At 48.8% G+C, this 21996-nt stretch overlaps 1 protein-coding gene and 1 pseudogene across 1 annotated transcript; both read right to left on the minus strand.

Annotated features, from left to right (window-relative positions):
• Positions 1-568: 568 nt before the first annotated feature.
• LOC122543657 lies at positions 569-8625 on the minus strand (annotated as a pseudogene).
• A 1867-nt stretch (positions 8626-10492) lies between these two features.
• On the minus strand, positions 10493-19758 carry LOC122543659 (zinc finger protein 850-like). The gene is made up of 3 exons (XM_043682473.1): positions 18370-19758; positions 12105-13398; positions 10493-11070 (listed from the first exon to the last, which is right to left on the minus strand). The coding sequence occupies exons 1-2, from the start codon at positions 19756-19758 to the stop codon at positions 12331-12333; spliced, it is 2457 nt and encodes an 818-aa protein (XP_043538408.1). The 3' UTR covers positions 10493-11070; positions 12105-12330.
• Positions 19759-21996: the final 2238 nt, after the last annotated feature.

Here is a 21996-nt window from a genome sequence, read left to right on the forward strand (position 1 = left end):
TCATCCCTTGTGGTTGGAGGGTTCCTAGGCGGAAGATGAGGCGCTCTTCCTCCAGCCATCGTGTTGCTATGGTCTGGCGATGGAGGAGTCCAAGGACCTGCATGTCCTTGGTGGAGTGGGAGGGGGAGTTGAAGTGTTGAGCCACGGGGTGGTTGGGTTGGTTGGTGCGGGTGTCCCAGAGGTGTTCTCTGAAACGATGGTCAATGGTGGAACAGAGGGACCTTGGTGTTCAGGTGTATGGTTCTCTGAAAGTGGAGTCCCAGGTAGACAGGGCAGTGAAGAAGGCTTTTGGCAAATTGGCCTTCATCAGTCAGGGCAATGAGTAGAGAAGTTGGGAAGTTCTCTTGCAGTTCTACAGGACGTTGGTGAGGCCGCACTCAGGAGTATTGTGTTCAGTTTTGGTCACCTTGTTATAGGAAGGATGTTATTAAACTGGAAAGAGTGCAGACAAAATTTACAAGGATGTTGTCAGGACTCAACGGTCTGAGCTACAGGGAGAGGTTGGACAAGCTAGGACTTTTTTCTTTAGCGTGTCAGAGACTGAGAGGGGAGGGGGACCTTATCGAGGTGTATAAGATAATAAGAGGCATGGATAGGGTGAATGCACTCAGTCTCCTTCCCGGGATTAGGGAATCAAGGACTAGGGGGCATCTGTTTACAGTTACAGGAGAAAAAAATAAAAGGGAACCTGAGGGGCAACGTTTTTACACAGAGGGTGGTACGCATATGGAATGAGCTGTCAGCGGAAATGGTCGAGGTGGGTACATTAAGAACATTTAAAAGGCATTTGGACAAATACATGGGTAGGAAAGTATTCGAAGGATATGGGGCAAGTGATCAGAGATTTTGGTCGGCATGAACCAGTTTGGGCCGTGCTGTCAGATTGTACGTATCTGTGACTCTAATAACGGGTTGAAGCGTTATGGAGAGTAGGTAGGAAAGCAGAGTTGAAGCCGAGAGGCGAGCAGCATGGTGGGGCAGGCTCGATGGGCTGAATGGTGTACTCCTGCTCCCCGATGTCATGGTCTCACTGGGTCAACTTTAGATCTACCTGCAGTGGGAGGCAAACTCTGTTTCCAAACCAGGATAAAATAAATGTTGCTCATCAGCTTCTGAGGATCATTTCTGAGGAAATGTGCACTCCCAGGCTGACAGAGCATCAGCCCCTCCGGAATATATAACCCCTCAGACGTTCCCACTTCACCCACTGTCTGAATGAACATGGTTCAGTCCTGGATGTGATTCTCAACAGCAAGAACAGCAGAATCAAAATGCAGTCTTCACTGATGAACTCTCTGGTGTCTCCGTAGCGTGTATGACTGAATAAATCCCCTCCCACACACAGAGCAGGTGAAAGGCTTCTCCCCGGTGTGAATTCGCTGGTGCTTCAGCAGATTCGATGAATCCCTGAATGCTTTCCCACACACAGTGCAGGGGAATGGTCTCTCCCCGGTGTGAATACGCTGGTGGACCAACAATTGGACCGACTGAGTGAATCCCTTCCCACATTTAGAGCAGGTGAAATGCCTCTCCCCAGTGTGAAGTTGCTGGTGTTTTTTGAGGCGACTGGACTGAGCGAATCTCTTCCCACACTCAGAGCAGGTGAACGGCCTCTCCCCGGTGTGAACCCGCTGGTGTGTCAGCAACCTGGATAACGTACTACATCCCTTCCCGCACTCTGAGCAGGTGAACGGCCATTCCCCGGTGTGAACTCGCTCGTGTTGCTGAAGGCTGCTTAACCGACTGAATCGCTTCCCACATGCAGAACAGGTGAATGGCCTGTCCCCGGTGTGAGATCGCTGGTGTAACAGCAGGGCAGAAGAGTGAGCAAATCTCTTCCCACACTCTGAGCAAGCGAACGGCCTGTCCCCGCTGTGAAGTCGCTCGTGTTTTCGAAGACAGGATAACCGACTAAATCCTTTCTCACACCGAAAGCAACTGAACGGCCTCTCCCCGGTGTGCACTCGCTGGTGTGACAGTAAGAGGGACGACTCAGTGAATCCCATCCCACACTCGGAGCATGTGAACGGCCTCTCCCCGGTGTGAACCCGCTGGTGCGCCAGCAGTCTGGACGAAGAATTGAATCCCTTCCCGCACTCGGAGCAGGTGAAAGGCCATTTCCCAGTGTGAATTCGTTCGTGCTGTACAAGGCTGGATGACCGGATGAATCCCTTTCCACACCTGAAGCAGGTGAAAGGCTTCTCCCCAACGTGACCTCGCTTGTGTGCCACCAGTGAAGAAGACCGAGTGAATCCCTTCCCACAGTCTGAGCAAAAGAACGGTCTCTCTCCAGTGTGGACTCGCCGGTGTGTCACGAGGGAAGAGGAATGAGTGAAACCTTTCCCACAATCGGAGCAGCTGAATGGCCTCTCCCCGGTGTGAACACGCTGGTGTGACTGTAGCGAAGAAGCGTGAGCAAATCTCTTCCCGCAATCGGAGCACGTGAATGACCTCTCCCCGGTGTGAACCCGTTGGTGCCTAAGTCGGGAAAAGGAGTCAGTGAATCCCTTCCCACAGTCTGTGCAGGTGAACGGCCTCTCCCCGGTGTGAAGTCGCTGATGAATCTCCAGCTCAGACGGATACCTGTACCGTTTCCCACAGTCCCCACACTGCCATGGCTTCTCCACGGTGCTGTTGTCCTTGTGTCCCTCCAGGTTGGATGATGAACTGGAGCCTGAAGTGCCCACACACACAGAACCCCCTGATGGTGTCTCCTGGAGGAATGTTATTGCAGCAGCAGCAGCAATTAACATCTCCAGAATCGGGTAACTTCCGTGTTCAGGCAGCAACGGTGAAGGAGGCCCAGGACCTCCATGTCCTCAGCAGAGTGGGAGGGGGAGTTGAAATGTTGGGCCACAGGGCAGTGTGGTTGATTGGTGCAGGTGTCCCAGAGACGTTCCCTAAAGCGCTCTGCGAGGAGGCGTCCAGTCTCCCCAATGTAGAGGAGACTGCATCGGGAGCAACAGGTACAATAAATGATATTGGTGGATGTGCAGGTAAAACTCTGATGGATGTGGAAGGCTCCTTTAAGGATCTTGGATGGAGGTGAGGGAGGAGGTGTGGGTGCAGGTTTTGCAATTCCTGCGGTGGCAGGGGAAGGTGTCAGGATGGGAGGGTGAGTTATAGGGGAGCGTGGATCTGACCAGGTAGTCACGGAGGAAACGGACTTTGCGGAAGGCGGAAAAGGGTTGGGGAGGGAAATATATCCCTGGTGGTGGGGTACGTTTGGAAGTGGCGGAAATGTCGGCGGATGATTTGGTTTATACGAAGGTTGGTAGGGTGGAAGGTGAGCACCAGCAGTGTTCTCTCCTTGGCTTTAGCATGGCTAATAAACCTAACATACCTTCAGACAATGGGAGGAAACTGGAGCACCAGGAGCCAACCTGCACAGACCAGGGAAAATGTGCAAAGGCCACACTGACAATCACCAAGAGTGGAATCGAAGCTGCATCCCTGGTGTATTCAGGCAGCACTGCTAACCACTGAGCCATCATGCCACCGAACAGTAGAATGGGACCTTGATCAGATGGACCAATGGGCTGAGGAGTAGCAGATGGAATTTAATTTAAAATTAATTTAATTTTAACATGAGGAGTTGCAGGTAGAAAAGCAGTGTGTGGCACACTTGCTGTCACTGGTCAAAGCATTTAGGATAGAAGTTGGGAATGTCATGTTGTGACTGTGCAGGGCTTTGGTGAGGCCACCTTTAGAATAGAGCATACAATTCAGCTCACCATGCTACAGGAAATATGTTGTTAAACTGAAGAAAGGTGGAGAAAACATTTACAACGGTCTTGCCAGGACTGGAGCATTCGGGTTTTAAGGAGAGGCTGGATAGGCTGGGACTTTCTTCCCTGCAGTATCAGAGGCTGAGACGTGACCTTATTGAGGGCCATAAAATCATGAAAGGGCATACAGTTCGCAAGCTGAGACAACAGATTTTCAAGTTAAATTAATTAAAATCAATTAAAATCAGGCACTAGCCACCCAAAACTTGTAAAATTTAAATCTGATGGTTTCGACAACGTAGGACGAATCCCAGTGTGAGAAATCGATACGTCATCAACAGTTTGAAAGAAGGGGGCAGTTGACCAGAGGCCTAGAGTTAACTCCCCTTCACCAGAGCCAAGAGCCCTCACCTCAAGAGAGGGACGTTGGCTCTCACAGTCATCTGTGTATTAAAATAACACACCATCTCAACGTCTGACAGAAGAATCGGTGAAGACGTCCCTGGAAGCATAACACCAGAGGACGCACAGAACATTCTGGAAGTCAGATATCCTCACCGCTATGTCGAGAAACAATATTTTTGTTTTCTGAATGGGGCTTGTATTTATTGGAACAGCATACCATGAGAATCTTGTTCTATTCAGGAATAGTTAGTAGTTAGACGGGATTTATTCGGTTTGCTAATAGTTTAGTTAGAGTGTTCACTGTTATGGCTAGAAAAATAAATGGTTTCTTGTTGATTTAAGTGAGTGTCTTTTATTTAACCACAAGACGTTGCTGAAAGAAGGTTGCCACTCTTTTCACAGAATATAGGGCAATTATAGGGTGGTCTGGTTTGTGTTCTCGGAGCGCAGTCAACGGATGGGTTTATAATACTCTACCAATCAGAGTTGATTTGACAATCATCAGGCACGGACTTCTCATGCAACATAAGAATTGGTGTTTGTGCAAAACGCCTGATGAGCACGACACAGACAATTTTGTCCAAGTCGGACAAAGTTTGGTTCGACCAAAAAATGAAACGCAACTCAATTAAAGCTCATGGTCCATTCGAGCCTCTATTGCTGCCTGGTCGTGATGTGAGACAAAGACCTTTACTGAATATATTCAGTAGGCAGCACGGTGGCAGTGGGCAGCACGGTGGTTAGCACTGCTGCCTCACAGCGCCAGAGATCTGGGTTCAATTCCTCACTCAGGCAACTGTCTGTGTGGTTTTGCACATTCTCCCTGTGTCTGTGTGGGTTTCCTCCCACATTCCAAAAATGTGCAGGTTAGGTGAATTGCCAGTGTTAGGTGAAGGGGTAAATGTAGGGGATATGGGTCTGGGTGGGTTGCTCTTCAGAGGGTTAGTGTGGACTTGTTGGGCCGAAGGGCCTGTTTCCTCACTGTAAGTAATCTAATCTAGTCTAGTTGGTACAAGATACACAAACTCAAGGAAACCTCATTGTTCCAGGAAGGAGGGGAAGGGCTCAGGGCAGAAATGCGGGACCTAGTTTGGACACTTTGAAAGGTCCTGACAAACACAATGGAAGGGAAAATGGATGGCTGAGGAAAACGGTCACATTGGAGGTGAAAAGTGGGAAAGACAGAGAAACTGGGAGAACACAATGGAGTCTCTACAGGAAGCAGGGAATGAGATATAGAACCCACTCACTTCAATAATTTTGGTCCGAGACAAGATATGAAGCAGTATTATCATTTATTATATGCTTGCAAACGTGGTGTATAAAATGGGCACATAGAGTCCAACTGGCACACTAATTTATATAATTCATTTCTCCTTTACCCCTCCCCCACTTATTCCATTGCTCCTCCCCGTTTACATCTCCCAACTCTCTAAGACCGGCGCCCATTACTCTTGTTTATCTCTTGCCTTATCCGGCCTTGTGCAGAACAAAGTACAAGTTTTGCTTGGCCATTTTATCACATCCTGCTGTGGTCCATTGTTAGGTATATCCTCCTTTACTGCCATCTGCTTCCTTGCTTGCTATGACCTTATGACCTCTTGATTGTGGTTTTTTTTTGTTTTTGCAGAAGCGGGAAACAGATGCTTATAACTATTTGGACAGGCTTAACGCTCCCCCCCCCCCCCTCCCCTCCCCTCCCCTCCCCTCACAGCACCTTATCTGTTTGTCTGTAACATCTATCATTGTTTGCAGGCACATTTCATTCTTGTATGCACATTTTAGCTAATGCAAAAACAATTATATATTTCCTTCACATAGTTTTCATTCTTGCTAACTCAGCTCTTGGCTGAAACAATTATACACTTGTGTGAGTTCATTTACCTTACATAAGCAATTATGGTTGCAGAAGTAACACTGCTTTACCTATATCCCACATAATGAATGCCTCTATCAGCTTAACCAATGTTCGATGGATTCAACAAATGAATCTCACTGCCTTGACTTCACTCTTTCAAACTGCTGTGGATGCCAGGACACAGAGCAAACTCAAGCAGGAGATAGACAGATGTTTAATCAGTACCAGGTTGAAGGGTTATGGAGAGTTGAAGCTGAGATGCGATCAGGCTTGATGGGCTGACTCCTGCTCCCCGATGTCATGGTCAAAATGTGTTGACTTTAGATCTACCTGCAGTGATAGACCCACTCTGTTTCCTAACCAGGATAAAATAAAATGTTGCTCATCAGCTTATGTGGATCATTTGAGAGGAAATGTGCACTCCCAGGCAGAGACAGCATCAGCCCCACTGGATTATAAAAGCCCATGACCCTCTCAGTTCACCCACTGACCAAATGGACATGGTTCAGTCCTGGACGTGATTCCCTCAGCAAGAACAGCAAAAGGAGAAAGTGAAGTCTGCAGATGCTGGAGATCAGAGCTGAAAATGTGTTGCTGGAAAAGTGCAGCAGGTCAGGCAGCATCCAGGGAACAGGAGAATCGACATTTCGGGCATAAGCCCTTCTTCAGGAGGGCTTCCTGAAGAATGGCTTATGCCCGAAACGTCGATTCTCCTGTTCCCTGGATGCTGCCTGACCTGCTGCGCAAGAACAGCAAAACCCAACTGTGTCCGATGAACTCTCTGGTGACTCCATAGCTGGCATGCTCGGCCCAAACCCCTCCCACACTCAGAGCAGATCAAAGGCTTCTACCCGGTGTGAATTCGCTGGTGTTTCACTGCAACCGACGAAGTCTTGAATCCTTTCCCACACACGGTGCAGAGGAATGGTCGCTCCCCAGTGTGAACGCGCTGGTGGATTAACAACTGGCACAACTGAGTGAATCCCTTCCCACACTCAGAGCAAGTGAAGGGCTTCTCCCTAGTGTGAACCCACTGGTGGATTAACAAATGGGACGACTGAGCGAATCTCTTCCCGCATTCAGAGCAGATGAACGGCTTCTCCCCGGTGTGAATCCGCTTGTGTTTGTGAAGACCAGATAACTGAGTGAATTGCCTGTCACACTCGGAGCAGGAGAACGGCTTCTCTCCGGTGTGAAACCGCTTGTGGATTAACAGCTTGTACGACTGAGCGAATCCCTTCCCACACTCAGAGCAGGTGAATGGCCTCGCCCCGGTGTGAACCCGCTGGTGTCTGTGGAGGCTCGCGGAGTGAGTGAATCCCTTCCCACACTCAGAGCAGGTGAAAGGCTTCTTCCTGGTGTGAATTCGCTGGTGTTTCAGTGCAGCCGATGAAGTCTTGAATCCTTTCCCACACACGGTGCAGAGGAATGGTCGCTCCCCGGTGTGAACGCGCTGGTGGATTAACAACTGGCGTGACCGAGTGAATCCCTTCCCACACTCAGAGCAGGTGAAAGGCTTCTTCCTGGTGTGAATTCGCTGGTGTTTCAGTGCAGCCGTTGATGCACTGAATCCTTTCCCACATATGGTGCAGAGGAATGGTCGCTCCCCGGTGTGAACGCGCTTGTGGATTAACAGGTGCGACGACTGAGTGAATCTCTTCCCGCACTCAGAGCAGATGAATGGCTTCTCCCCGGTGTGAACCCGCTTGTGTCTCAGTAGATTAGGGGAGAGAGCAAATTCCTTCCCACAGTCGGAGCAGGTGAATGGCCTCTCCCCGCTGTGAACACGCTGGTGTTTCCGCAGTTTGGACATGGAACTCAATCCCTTCCCACATTCTGAGCAGGCGAATGGCCTCTCCCCTGTGTGAATTCGCTCGTGTACTTGAAGGTTGGATAACTGACTGAATCGCTTCCCACACCCGGTGCAGATGAACGGCTTCTCCCCGGTGTGAATCCGCTTGTGTTTGTGAAGACCAGATAACTGAGTGAATCGCCTGTCACACTCGGAGCAGGAGAACGGCTTCTCCCCGGTGTGAACCCGATTGTGGATTAACAGCTGGGACGACTGAGCGAATCCCTTCCCACAGTCAGAGCAGGTGAACGGCCTCTCCCCGGTGTGAACATGTCGATGATGCTTCAGCCCAGATGGAAACCTGTACCGTTTCCCACAGTCCCCACACTGCCATGGCTTCTCCACGGTGCTGTTGTCCTTGTGTCCCTCCAGGTTGGATGATGAACTGGAGCCTGAAGTGCCCACACACACAGAACCCCCTGATGGTGTCTCCTGGAGGAATGTTATTGCAGCAGCAGCAGCAGCAGCAATAACTTCCGCATTCACACAATAGACACGCTCTGATTGGCTGGAGGACCAGTGCGCTTCCGGTCCTCCAGCGCTGTCTATTGGACAGTCCGCATGCCGAGCTGTCCGGAGCCAGCCAATAGGAGCCGCGGCTGTTCCGGACAAAGGGCCTCGCGCTGCCCCCGTGCTGAGGGAGCTGGAGGAGGGGAGGGCACTTTGCAACAAATCCCTTCCCTTCATTTTCCTCCAAGGCATGTGTTCACACAAAGCCCAGGGTTTCACTGTAACCTCACACTCACTGAAACTTCCTCATCTGTGAGCACAACACACACTGTTCCCGTTCTGGGGTTAAACTGTTCATGTGCAGGAGCTGGAGGGAAAGCGGGTGAATCTAAGGAGAGGGGGCAGACTCTGGAAAGGTTGGTCGAGGTCTCTCTCAAATATTGCTTGCTCTTTCAGGCAACACAAGGTTAAAATAATACAGGATGCAGGGAGAGCTTGCCGATAGGATATGAAATTGATATCACTGTTGGAGAGAGAGGATGGTGGGATTTGGTATTCCTGCTGGAGGCTTGTGACTCATGGTGTGGCGTGACGATTGGTGCTGGGTCCACTTTTTGTCAAAATTTATACAAATCATTTGAATGTGAATACAGGAGGCACGGTTAGTAAGTTTGCAGATGGCACAAAAATTGGTGGGATACTGGACTGTGGTATCGGATATATAGTTCAGAAATGAGATTCCCTTCAGTGTGGAAGCAGGCCATTTGGCCAATCAAGTCCAAACCGACCCCCCAAACAGTGTCCTACCCAGACCCACTACTTCACATGACTAATCCACCTAATCTGCACAATCCTGGCTTTGTGTTAGCATGGCTAATAAACCTAATTTACATACCTTCAGACTATGGGAGGAAACTGGAGCACCAGGAGCCAACCTGCACAGACCAGGGAAAATGTGCAAAGGCCACACTGACAATCACCAAGAGTGGAATCGAAGCTGCATCCCTGGTGTATTCAGGCAGCACTGCTAACCACTGAGCCATCATGCCACCGAACAGTAGAATGGGACCTTGATCAGATGGACCAATGGGCTGAGGAGTAGCAGATGGAATTTAATTTAAATTAAAATTAATTTAATTTTAACATGAGGAGTTGCAGATAGAAAAGCAGTGTGTGGCAGGCTTGCTGTCACTGGTCAAAGCATTTAGGATAGAAGTTGGGAATGTCATGTTGTGACTGTGCAGGGCTTTGGTGAGGCCACCTTTAGAATAGAGCATACAATTCAGCTCACCATGCTACAGGAAATATGTTGTTAAACTGAAGAAAGGTGGAGAAAACATTTACAACGGTCTTGCCAGGACTGGAGCATTCGGGTTTTAAGGAGAGGCTGGATAGGCTGGGACTTTCTTCCCTGCAGCATCAGAGGCTGAGACGTGACCTTATTGAGGGCCATAAAATCATGAAAGGGCATACAGTTCGCAAGCTGAGACAACAGATTTTCAAGTTAAATTAATTAAAATCAGGCACTAGCCACCCAAAACTTGTAAAATTTAAATCTGATGGTTTCGACAACATAGGACGAATCCCAGTGTGAGAAATCGATACGTCATCAACGGTTTGAAAGAAGGGGGCAGTTGACCAGAGGCCTAGAGTTAACTCCCCTTCACCAGAGCCAAGAGCCCTCACCTCAAGAGAGGGACGTTGGCTCTCACAGTCATCTGTGTATTAAAATAACGCACCATCTCAACGTCTGACAGAAGAATCGGTGAAGACGTCCCTGGAAGCATAACACCAGAGGACGCACAGAACATTCTGGAAGACAGATATCCTCACCGCTATGTCGAGAAACAATATTTTTGTTATCTGAATGTGGCTTGTACTTATTGGAACAGCATACCATGAGAATCTTGTTTTATTCAGGAATAGTTAGTAATTAGACGGGATTTATTCGGTTTACTAATAGTTTAGTTAGAGTGTTCACTGTTATGGCTAGAAAAATAAATGGTTACTTCTTGATTTAAGTGAGTGTCTTTTATTTAACCACAAGATGTTCCTGAAAGAAGGCTGCCATCCTTTTCACAGATATAGGGCGAGATGCTCCTCTTTGGGTGGTCTGGTTTGAGTTCTCGGAGCGCGGTCAACAGATGGGTTTATAATACTCTACCAGAGTTTATTTGACAACCATCAGACACTGACCTCTCATGCAGTATAAGAATTAGTGTTTGTGCAAAGCTCCTGATGAGCACGACACAGACAATTTTGTCACAGTCGGACTAAGTTTGGTTTGACCTAAAAAACGAAACGCAACTCAATTAAAGCTCATGGTCCATTCAACCCTCTATTGCTGCTTGGTCATGTTGTGATACAAAGACCTTTACTGAATATACTCAGTTGGTACAAGATACACAAACTCAAGGAAACCACATTGTTCCATGAAGAAGGATGATGAAGGGCTTTTGCCTGAAACGTCGATTTTACTGGTCCTCGGATGCTGCCTGAACTGCTGTGCTTTTCCAGCAACACTAATCCAGAATCCAGCAAGGAGGGGAAGGGATCAGGGCAGAAATGCGGGACATAGTTTGGACACTTTGAAAGATCCTGACAAACACAATGGAAGGGAAAATGGTCACATTGGAGGTGAAAAGTGGGAAAGACAGAGAAACTGGGAGAACACAATGGAGTCTCTGCAGGGAGTGAGGATGCACAGTCCAGGTAACCGTGGGAGCCGATGTGTTCTTGTTGGATGTTGGTGGCCAGCCCATCTTCAGGAATGGAAACTAAGGAAGGAAATTGAGAAGTCAGTGATGGGCCAGGTGATAGTGATAGCAAGACAAAAATCAGATGCAAAACCGAATAACTTTTCAAATTCTGAAGGACAGCAGCAAGCAGCAAGCAGGCTGATCCCTGGAATGGGTGGGATGTCTTTCCGGGAAGGAGTGCACCGGCCACTGGCAGTGTTGGGCTGAAAGGACCTACAGGTATCCCCCGATTGTCAAACGTTTTGCTTTTATGAAAGACCTACATTAGGGCCTGTTTTCGCCAACTCAAAGAAATCTGAAAATGATTTTTGCTTTTATGAAAAAAAGTGAAATTTTCCCCGTATAAGTTAATGCTTCTTCACTTTATGCCATTTGGGCTGAGGTAAGGTTTCATAGGAACGCAATACTTTCCCATAGCAGGGGATTACCTGCAATAGGTTCTTTAAGGTCTGATCAACATGAATACATGAAGAAACTGTGCTCCAATGTTCAAATCAAATTTATTACCTTCATCTACTTTAGATACATGCAAACTGATGACTGACTCAATTAGCTTAACCAATGTTCAATGCAGTCAACAAATGAATCTCACTGCCTTGTCTTCACTCCCGCAAACTGCTGTGGATTGCAGGACATGGAGTAAACTTAGCAGGGAGATAGATAGATGTTTAATCAGTAACAAGTTGAAGGGTTATGGAGAATAGGCAGGAAAGGGGAGTTGAAGCCCAGATGCGATCGGCCTCGATGGTATTAAATGGTGGGGCAGGCTCGATGGGCTGAATGGTATACTCCTGCTCCTCGATGTCATGGTCTAACTGGGTTGACTTTAGATCGACCTGGAGAAAGTGAGGACTGCAGATGCTGGAGATCAGAGCTTAAAAATGTGTTGCTGGAAAAGCACAGCAGGTCAGGCAGCATCAAAGGAGAAGGAGAATCGACATTTCAGGCATAAGCCCTTCTTCAGGAAATCCTTCTTCAGGATTCTCCTTCTCCTTTGATGCTGCCTGACCTGCTGCGCTTTTCCAGAAACACATTTTTAAGTTTAGATCTACCTGCAGCAGGAGGTAAACTGTTTCCTAACCAGGATAAAGTAAATGTTGTTCATCAGCTTCTGTGGATAATTTCAGAGGAAATGTGCACTCCCAGGCTGAGAGAGCATCAGCCCCATGGGATATAAAACCCCTCTGACCCTCCCACTTCACCCACTGTCCGAATGAACATGGTTCAGTCCTGGATGTGGTTCCCAGCAGCAAGAACAGCAGAATCTAAATGCAGTCTTCATTGATGAACTCTCTGGTGACTCCGCAGCTTATATGACTGGATAAATCCCCTCCCACACACAGAGCAGGTGAAAGGCTTCTCCCCGGTGTGAATTCGTTGGTGTTTCAGTGCAGCTGATGAATCCCTGAATCCTTTCCCACAGTCAGTGCAGAGGAATGGTCTCTCCCCCGTATGAATGCGCTGGTGGATCAACAGCTGGGACGACTGAGTGAATTCCTTCCCACACTCAGAGCAGGTGAACGGCCTCTCCCCAGTGTGATGTTGCTGGTGTACGCGGAGGCTGCCGGATTGAGTGAATCCCTTCCCGCACACAGAGCAGCTGAACGGCTTCTCCCGGGTGTGCACCCGCTGGTGTCTCCGCAGCACAAACGGATCTCTGAAGGTTTCTCCACACTCGGCGCAGGAGAATGGCCTCTCCCCGGTGTGAGCCCGCTGGTGGATCAGCAGACTCGATAATGTACTGAATCCCTTCCCACAATCAGAGCAGGTGAACGGCCATTCCCCGGTGTGAATCCGCTTGTGTTTTTGAAGACCAGATAACTGACTGAATCGCTTCTCACACTTGGAGCAGGTGAATGGCTTCTCCCCGGTGTGAACCCGCTTGTGTGCCAGTAGGGAAGAGGCGAGAGCGAATTCCTTCCCACAGTCAGAGCAGGTGAATGGCCTCTCCCCGCTGTGAACACGCTGGTGTGCCTGCAGTTTGGACATGGAACTCAATCCCTTCCCACATTCTGAGCAGGTGAAGGGCCACTCCCCGGTGTGAATTCGCTTGTGTTCTTGAAGCCTGGATGACAGACTGAATCCCTTCCCACACTCGGTGCAAGTGAACGGCCTCTCCCCGGTGTGAATTCGCTCGTGTCTTCGAAGGCTGGATGACCGAGCGAAGCACTTCCCACACCGGAGACAGGTGAACGGCTTCTCCCCGGTGTGAACCCGATTGTGCACCACTAGCGAGGAAAGGTGAGCAAAACCCTCCCCACAGTCAGAGCAGGTGAACGGCCTCTCCCCGGTGTGAACACGTCGATGACGCTTCAGCCCGGATGGAAACCTGTACCGTTTCCCACAGTCCCCACACTGCCATGGCTTCTCCACGGTGCTGTTGTCCTTGTGTCCCTCCAGGTTGGATGATGAACTGGAGCCTGAAGTGCCCACACACACAGAACCCCCTGATGGTGTCTCCTGGAGGAATGTTATTGCAGCAGCAGCAGCAGCAATAACTTCCGCATTCACACAATGGACACGCTCTAATTGGCTGGAGGACCAGAGCGCTTCCGGTCCTCCAGCGCTGTCTATTGGACAGTCCACATGCCGAGCTGTCCGGAGCCAGCCAATAGGAGCCGCGGCTGTTCCGGACAAAGGGCCTCGCGCTGCCCCCGTGCTGAGGGAGCTGGAGGAGGGGAGGGCACTTTGCAACAAATCCCTTCCCTTCATTTTCCTCCAAGGCATGTGTTCACACAAAGCCCAGGGTTTCACTGTAACCTCACACTCACTGAAACTTCCTCATCTGTGAGCACAACACTCTCTGTTCACATTCTGGGGTTAAACTGTTCATGTGCAGGAGCTGGAGGGAAAGGGAGTGAATCCAAGGAGAGGGCAGACTCTGGAAAGGTTGGTCGAGGGTTGATATTGCTTGCTCCTTCAGGCAACACAAGGAAATCATACAGGATGCAGGAAGAGCTAGCTGATAGGATATGAAATTTGATATCACTGTAGGAGAGAGAAGATGGTGGGAGAGGTTTGGTATTCCTGCTGGAGGCTTGTGACTCATGGTGTGGCGTGACGATTGGTGCTGGGTCCACTTTTTGTCATAATTTATACAAATCATTTGGATGAGAATACAGGAGGCACGGTTAGTAAGTTTGCACAAAAAATTGTGTGTTAATGGAGTGTGATATAGTTCACAAATGAGATTCCCCACAGTGTGGAAACAGGCCAGTCAGCCCATCGAGTCCATACCGACCCTCCGAAAAGTGTCCCACTCAGACCCACTACTTCACATGACTAATCCACCTAATCTGCACAATCCTGGCTTGGTTTTAGCATGGCTAATAAACCTAATTTACACATCTTCAGACTATGGGAGGAAACCAGAGCACCAGGAGCCAACCTGCACAGACCAGGGAAAATGTGCAAAGTCCGCACTGACAGTCACCAAGAGTGGACTTCAACCTGTGTCCCTGGCACTATCAGGCAGCACTGCTAACCACTGTTTACTACAGGAGTTGGGATGTCATGTTGTGGCTGTACAGGGCTTTGGTGAGGCTACCTTTAGAATAGTGCATAAAATTCAGGTCACCATGCTACTGGAAATATGATGTTAAACTGAAAAAAGGTGGAGAAGAAGTTTAAGATGATCTTACCAGGACTGGAGTGTTCGGGTTTTAAGGAGAGGCTGGATAGGCTGGGACTTCCTTCCCTGCAGCATCAGAGGCTGAGATGTGATCTTATCAAGGGTCATAAAATCATGAGGGGCATGGATAGAGTAAATAGACAAAGTCTTTTCCTTGGGGTGGAATAGTCCAAAACCTAGAGGGCATAGGTTTAAGTTTAGAGGGGAAAGAATTAAAAGGGAACTGAGGGGCAACATATTCACACAGCGGGTGGTGCATGTGAGGAACAAGCTGCCAGAGGACATGGTTGAGGAGGATGCACTTTCAAGACTTAACAGACATTCGGAAAATACATGACTCAAAAGGGTTTACCCAGGCGAGTAGGATTAGTTCAGTCTAGGATACCCGTTCGGCATGGACGGGTTGTACCAAAGGGATTGTTTCTGTGTTGTGTGACCAATTGTATGATCAATTTATGCCTGTTGGAGTTCTGAAGACTGAGAAGCTTTATAGAGTCATAGAGATGTATAGCACGGAGTCAGACCCTTCTGTCCAAGCTGTCCATGCTGACCCAGATATCCAACCTCATCTCGTCCCATTTGCCAGCACTTGGCTCATATCCCTCCAAACCCTTCCTATTCATGTACCCATCCAGATAACTTTTAAATGTTGTAATTGTACCAGCCTCCACCCACCTCTGGTACATCATTCCTTACATGGCACGGTGGCCCAGTTGTTAGCACTGCTGCCTCACAGCGCCAGGGATCTGGGTTCAAATTCTGGCTCAGTTGACTGTCTGTGTGGAGTTTGCATATTCTCCCCGTGTCTGCATGGGTGTGCTCAATTTCCTCCCACAATACAAAGATGTGCAGTTTAGGTGAATTGGTCATCCTAAATTGCCCACTGTGTTAGGTGCATTAGTCAGAGGGAAATGGGTTTGTGAGTTGCTCTTCGGAGGGTTGGACCGAAAGGCCTGTTTCCACGCTGTAGATAATCTAATCAATACACACCATCCTCTGTGTGAAAAAGTTGCCCCTTAGGTCCCGTTTAAATCTTTCCCCTCTCACCCTAAACCTATGCCCTCTAATTCTGGACTCCCCCACCCCAAGGAAAAGACCATATTTATTTATCCTATCCATGCCCCCTCATGATTTTATAAGCCACAATGAGGTCACCCCTCTGCCTACAATGCTCCAGGGAAAACAGCCCCAGCCTATTCAGCTTCTCCCTGTTGTTGTGGTTCTGTTCGCCGAGCTGGGAATTTGTGTTGCAGACGTTTCGTGCCCTGTCTGGGTGACATCCTCAGTGCTTGGGAGCTTCCTGTGAAGCGCTTCTGTGATGTTTCCTCCAGCATTTGTAGTCATTTGAATCTGCCGCTTCCGGTTGTCAGTTCCAGCTGTCTGCTGCAGTGGTCGGTATATGGGGAAAAGGTCGATGTGCTTATTGATTGAATTTGTGGATGAAGCACATCGACCTGGACCCAATATACCGGCCACTGCAGTGGACAGCTGGAACTGACAACCGGAAGCAGCAGATATAAACCACTACAAATGCCGGAGGAAAGATCACAAAAGCGCTTCACAGGAGGCTCCCAACGACTGAGGATGTCACCTAGACAGGGGACGAAACGTCTGCAACACAAATTCCCAGCTCGGCGAACAGAACCACAACAATGAGCACCCGAGCTATAAATCTTCTCACAGACTTCTCCCTGTAGCTCAAATTCTCCAACCCTGGCAACATCCTTGTAAATCTTTTCTGAACCCTTTCAAGTTTCACAACATCTTTCTGATAGGAAGGAGACCAGAATTGCACGCAGTATTCCAACAGTGGCCTAACCAATGTCCTGTACAGCCGCAACATGACCTCCCAACTCCTGTACTCAATACTCTGACCAATAAAAGAAAGCTCACCAACCACATTCTCCAAGATCCTCTCCACCTGTGACACCACTTTCAAGGAACTATGAACCTACACTCCAAAGTCTCTTTGTTCAGCAACACCTCCTGGATCCTAACCATTAAGTACATAACTCCTACCCTGATTTGCCTTTCCAAAATGCAGTGCCTCACACAGATGGATGTTTCTTTTAGGGTCTTAGAGATGTACGTATATGAATAGGAAGGGTTTGGAGGGATATGGGCCGGTTGCTGGCAGGTGGGACTGGATTGGGTTCGGATTTCTCCTCGGCATGGACGTGTTGGACCGAAGGGTCTGTTTTCTTGGGAAAGTCCGGAAATAGGAGATACTGATTACAAATGTTTGGTCTCCCATTTCAGATAATGTATTCTGTCAGAGGGTAGTTAGTCTGTGGGGTGAACCCCAAAGAGAGCAATCGGGGTTGGATTGTTGTATACAGAGAAGCCTCAATTATCCAGCATTCGATTATCTGAATTTTGTATTATCTGGCAGGATTGCAAGGATCCGACACTTGGCTAAAACTATGTTACCAGCATTCGATGAACTGAATGAAATACGGATACTCCCCACACTGCACAGCTGAAGAAAGCAGTCATGTTGGAGGTGCTCTGGTAAAAAGTGGTAAGGGATGGAGAAACTGAGAGAACACGATGGAATCTCTACAGGAAGCAGGGAATGAGCATGTCCAGTCCAGGTAACCGTGGGAGTCGATGGACCTGTACCGGATGTTGGTGGCCTGCCCATCATCAGGAGTGGATACAGAGGTGTCGAGGAAAGGAGTTAAGAAGTCAGTGATAGTGATAGTGCCAGCAGGACAGAAATCGGAAGCAAAACTGACTAATTTTTCAAATTCTGAGGAAGAGCAGACCATTCCCTGGAACGGGTGGGATGTCTTTCCAGGAAGGATTGCACTGGCAGTGTTGGGCTGAAAGGACCTAATGGGGTCTTCAAGGTATGATCACAATGAACACAAGAAGAAATGTGCACTCCAATATCCAAAGCAAATTTATTACCTTAATCTACTTTAGGTACATGTGAACTAATGAGTGACTCTATTACCTTAACAAACTTTCGATACAGTCAACAAATGAGTCTCTGCCTTGTCTTCACTCCCCCAGAGTGCTGTGGATGACAGGACACGGAGTACATTTAAGGAGGAGATAGACAGATGTTTAATCAGTAACAGGTTGAAGGGTTATGGAGAGGAGGCAGGAAAGTGGAGTTGAAGCCGAGATGCGATCAGCCTCGATGGTATTAAATGGTGGGGCAGACTCGATGGGCTGAATGGTGTACTCCTGCTCCCCGATGTCATGGTCTCACTGGGTCGACTTTAGATCTACCTGCAGTGGGAGGCAAACTCTGTTTCCTAACCAGGAGAAAGTAAACGTTGTTCATCAGCTTCTGAGGATCATTTCTGAGGAAAACTGCACTCCCAGGCTGAGAGAGCATCAGCCCCATTGGAATATATAACCCCTCTGACCCTCCCACTTCACCCACTGTCCAAATGGACACGGTTCAGTCCCAGATGTGATTCTCAGTAGCAGGAACAGGAGAATCCAATTGCTAATTTCACGGATGACCTCTCTGATGTCTCTGCAGCTTGCATGACTGGATAAACCCCCTCTCACACACAGAGCAGGTGAAAGGCTTCTCCCTGGTGTGAATTCGCTGGTTGCCGATGAATCCTGAATGCTTTCCCACACACGGTGCAGGAGAATGGTCACTCCCCGGTGTGAATGCGCTGGTGGATTAACAGTCAGGCTGATTGAGTGAATCCCATCCCGAACTCAAAGCAGGTGAACAGCCTCTCCCCGGTATGCACTCGCTGATGTGCCTGCAGTCGGGACGAGGAACAGTATCCCTTCCCGCACTCGGAGCGGGTGAACAGCCTCTCCCCGGTGTGAACCCGCTGGTGTGCCAGCAGCGAAGAGGACCAAGTGAAACCCTTCCCACAATCCGTGCAGGTGAATGGCCTCTCCCCGGTGTGAATTCTCTGGTGCCTCTGCAGGTCAGAGGAAATAGTGAATCCCTTCCCACAGTCAGAGCAGGTGAACGGCCTCTCCCCGGTGTGAACACGCTTGTGTGCTACCAGGGAAGAAGGCAGAGTGAATCCCTTCCCACAATCCGAGCAGGTAAATGGCCTCTCCCCAGTGTGAATGCGCTGGTGTGCTACCAGGGAAGAAGGCAGAGTGAATCCCTTCCCACAATCCGAGCAGGTGAATGGCCTCTCCCCGGTGTGAATGCGCTGGTGTGACAGGAGGGAGGAGCAATCAAAGAAACCCTTCCCACAGTCTGAGCAGATGAACGGCTTCTCCCCGGTGTGAACACGCTTGTGTGCCACCAGTGAAGAGGATCTGGTGAATGCCTTCCCGCAGTCAGAGCAGGTGAACGGCCTCTCCCCGGTGTGCCCTCGCTGATGTGACAGTAAGAGGGATGAATCAGTGAATCCCATCCCACACTCGGAGCAGGTGAACGGCCTCTCCCCGGTGTGAACCCGCTGGTGCGCCAGCAGTCTGGACGAAGCACTGAATCCCTTCCCGCACTCGGAGCAGGTGAAAGGCCATTGCCTGGTGTGAATACGCTCGTGTTTTAGAAGGCTGGATGACCGACTGAACCCTTTACCACACTTGAAGCAGATGAATGGCCTCTCCCCGGTGTGGACTCGCTTGTGCGCCACCAGCAAAGAAGACTGAGTGAATCCCTTCCCACAATCGGAGCAAGTGAACGGCCTCTCCCCGGTGTGAACTCGCTGGTGTGAGAGCAGTGAAGAAGACTGAGTAAATCCCTGCCCGCACTCCAAGCAAGTGAACGGCCTCTCCCCGGTGTGAACTCTCCGGTGTCTCTGCAAGTCAGAGGAATGAGTGAATCCCTTCCCGCAGTCAGAGCAGGTGAACGGCCTCTCCCCGGTGTGAACACGTCGATGAATCTCCAGCTCAGATGGAGACCTGTACCGTTTCCCACAGTCCCCACACTGCCATGGCTTCTCCACGGTGCTGTTGTCCTTGTGTCCCTCCAGGTTGGATGATGAACTGGAGCCTGAAGTGCCCACACACACAGAACCCCCTGATGGTGTCTCCTGGAGGAATGTTATTGCAGCAGCAGCAGCAATCGCTGCCCCCGTGCTGAGGGAGCTGGAGGAGGGGAGGGCACTTTGCAACAAATCCCTTCCCTTCATTTTCCTCCAAGGCATGTGTTCACACAAAGCCCAGGGTTTCACTGTAACCTCACACTCACTGAAACTTCCTCATCTGTGAGCACAACACACACTGTTCCCGTTCTGGGGTTAAACTGTTCATGTGCAGCAGCCGGTGTTAGACTGCGGAGGACAAAGTTAAAAATCACACAACACCAGGTTATAATCTACCAATAATCCCGTTATTTGGAAGCATTAGCTTTCGGAGCTCTGCTCCTTCATCTGGTGTTTGTGGAGGATTAGACCATCACACACAGAATTTATAGCAAAAGATTACAATGCCATGCAACTGAAATGATTCATCGAACAAACCTGGATTGTTATTAAGTCTTTCGTCTTTTAGAATGGGTTGCACGTTTCAGTTCATTAATATGTAAATCTCAAAACACCTTTTAAGTCACCTTCTCGAGATTATTTAAAGATTTATAACAGAAGGTGACATCTCAGCTCAGACAATGCATTAAAGGTGTGTGTGTGATGGATTATAAGCATGTGAGAGGGTGTGGGCGTGAGTGTGGATGGTGTATGTGTGTGTGAGAGAGGGTGTGCTTGTGTATCTGTGCTTTTGTGTGTGTGTGTGTGTGCATGTGAGAGAGTGTATAGTGTAGTGGGGTCACCAGTAGTGTGACATGAACCCAATGAGGCCATCCTCATTGGTTAATTTGGAGGGAAGGAGAATGAATGTAGAGAGGGGCAGACTCTGGAAAGATTAGTCGAGGTCTTTCTCATAGACACTGATATCGCTTGCTCCCTGATTAAAATGAATACTAGCAGAAATATATGCTTCAACACAAAGCAACTTTATTCAATTAATTTACTTTAAATACACGCAAACTATTAGCTTAAAAGACATTTGATACAATCAACAAGTGAGTCTCACTGCCTTGGCTTCATATTGGGGTCTCCTGGGTGATGGCAGTCACTTGGAGCTCTATTTCCGTTCCGACAACCTGGTCTCTCGAACCCCAGTCCGATAGTGAATGTGTCTGGAGCTGAGAAAAGTCCTCAATGTTAATACTATTCTGACTCGGATATGACGTGCTGTACTGCAGTCCCTGAGTACCTTTCCCACTCATACCTTTGTGCACAAACAGGTGGGTGTGTCTCTATGCCTTTGCTCGACAGTCTGTTCCCAAGACCAGCCAAGGTCATTGAAGTTAGCTTCCAACCAGAACAGTCTGTGTTTACCTGAAGCCTGTTTCTCATGTATTCCCCTTCAATTGCTTATTGCAATGCACAATTAACCCTTAAGAATCTGGGTTGGAGATACTTTGTTCCTTCAGCTGATGCATTGATACAAGTTTTGATCTTGTGGAATCCAGGGAGATCTGGCCAATGGGATACGGAATTGGCTGAAGAAGGTTATCTGAGAGTACAACGGGATCTTGATGAGCTGAGCCTTTTTCTCGTTGGAATGCACAATTAACAATCTGGGCTGGAGATATTTTGCCCCCTCAGTTGACACATTGATACAAGGTGCGATCATGTGAAATCCAGGGAGAGCTAGGATGGGATAGGAAATTGGCTTGACAGTAGGAGACAGAGGGTGGTGGTAGAGGATTGGTATTCAGACTGGAGACCTGTGACCAGCGGTGTGCTGCAAGGTTCAGTTCCAGATCAACTGTTATTTGTCATTTATATAAACACTTTGGATGAGACTATAGGTTAGTAGGTTCATGGGTGACACCAAAATTGTTGATATAGTTTAAGGTAAAGAAGGCGATCTGAGAGTACAATAGGACCTTGATCAGCTGAGCCGAGGAATGGCAAATAGAGTTTAATTAAAAGAAATGTAAGGTGTTGCATTTTGCTCAGACACACCAAGGCAGGACTTACACAGGTGGAGGGTGTTGTTAAACAGAGAGACTAGGGATGCAGGTACAAAGTTCCTTGACAGTGGCGTTGCAGGTAGACAGGGTGGTGAAGAAGGCGTTTGGTACGCTTCCTCTCATTGTTCAGAGAATCGCGTATTGGAATTGGGACAGAATGTTACGGCTGCACAACACATTGGTATGGCCACAGCGTTCAGTGAAGATTAACAAGGATGCTCCTGAGGCAGGAGGATTTGAGTTAGAAGGCTGGACAGACTGAGACAATCTTCCCTGGAGAACCAGAGGCTGAGGGGTGACCTTGTAGAGGTTTCTAAAATCATGGCAGGGCAAAGATAAGGTGAATTGCCAAGTTTCATTCCCTCGGTTATGGGAGTCCAAAACTAGAGGC

Source organism: Chiloscyllium plagiosum, chromosome 44 (genome assembly GCF_004010195.1).
Source record: "Chiloscyllium plagiosum isolate BGI_BamShark_2017 chromosome 44, ASM401019v2, whole genome shotgun sequence".
Classification (NCBI taxonomy): domain Eukaryota; kingdom Metazoa; phylum Chordata; class Chondrichthyes; order Orectolobiformes; family Hemiscylliidae; genus Chiloscyllium; species Chiloscyllium plagiosum.

What these genes read in the sequence shown, in the direction of transcription:
- LOC122543659 (XM_043682473.1), bottom strand. Translation starts at nt 19,758, where the DNA reads ATGAAGGGAAGGGATTTGTTGCAAAGTGCCCTCCCCTCCTCCAGCTCC. An exon ending in GGCTGTTCACCTGCTTTGAG is followed by an intron (nt 13,399 to 18,369) that starts TTCGGGATGGGA and finishes CAGTGTGGGGAC; the next exon opens with TGTGGGAAACGGTACAGGTT.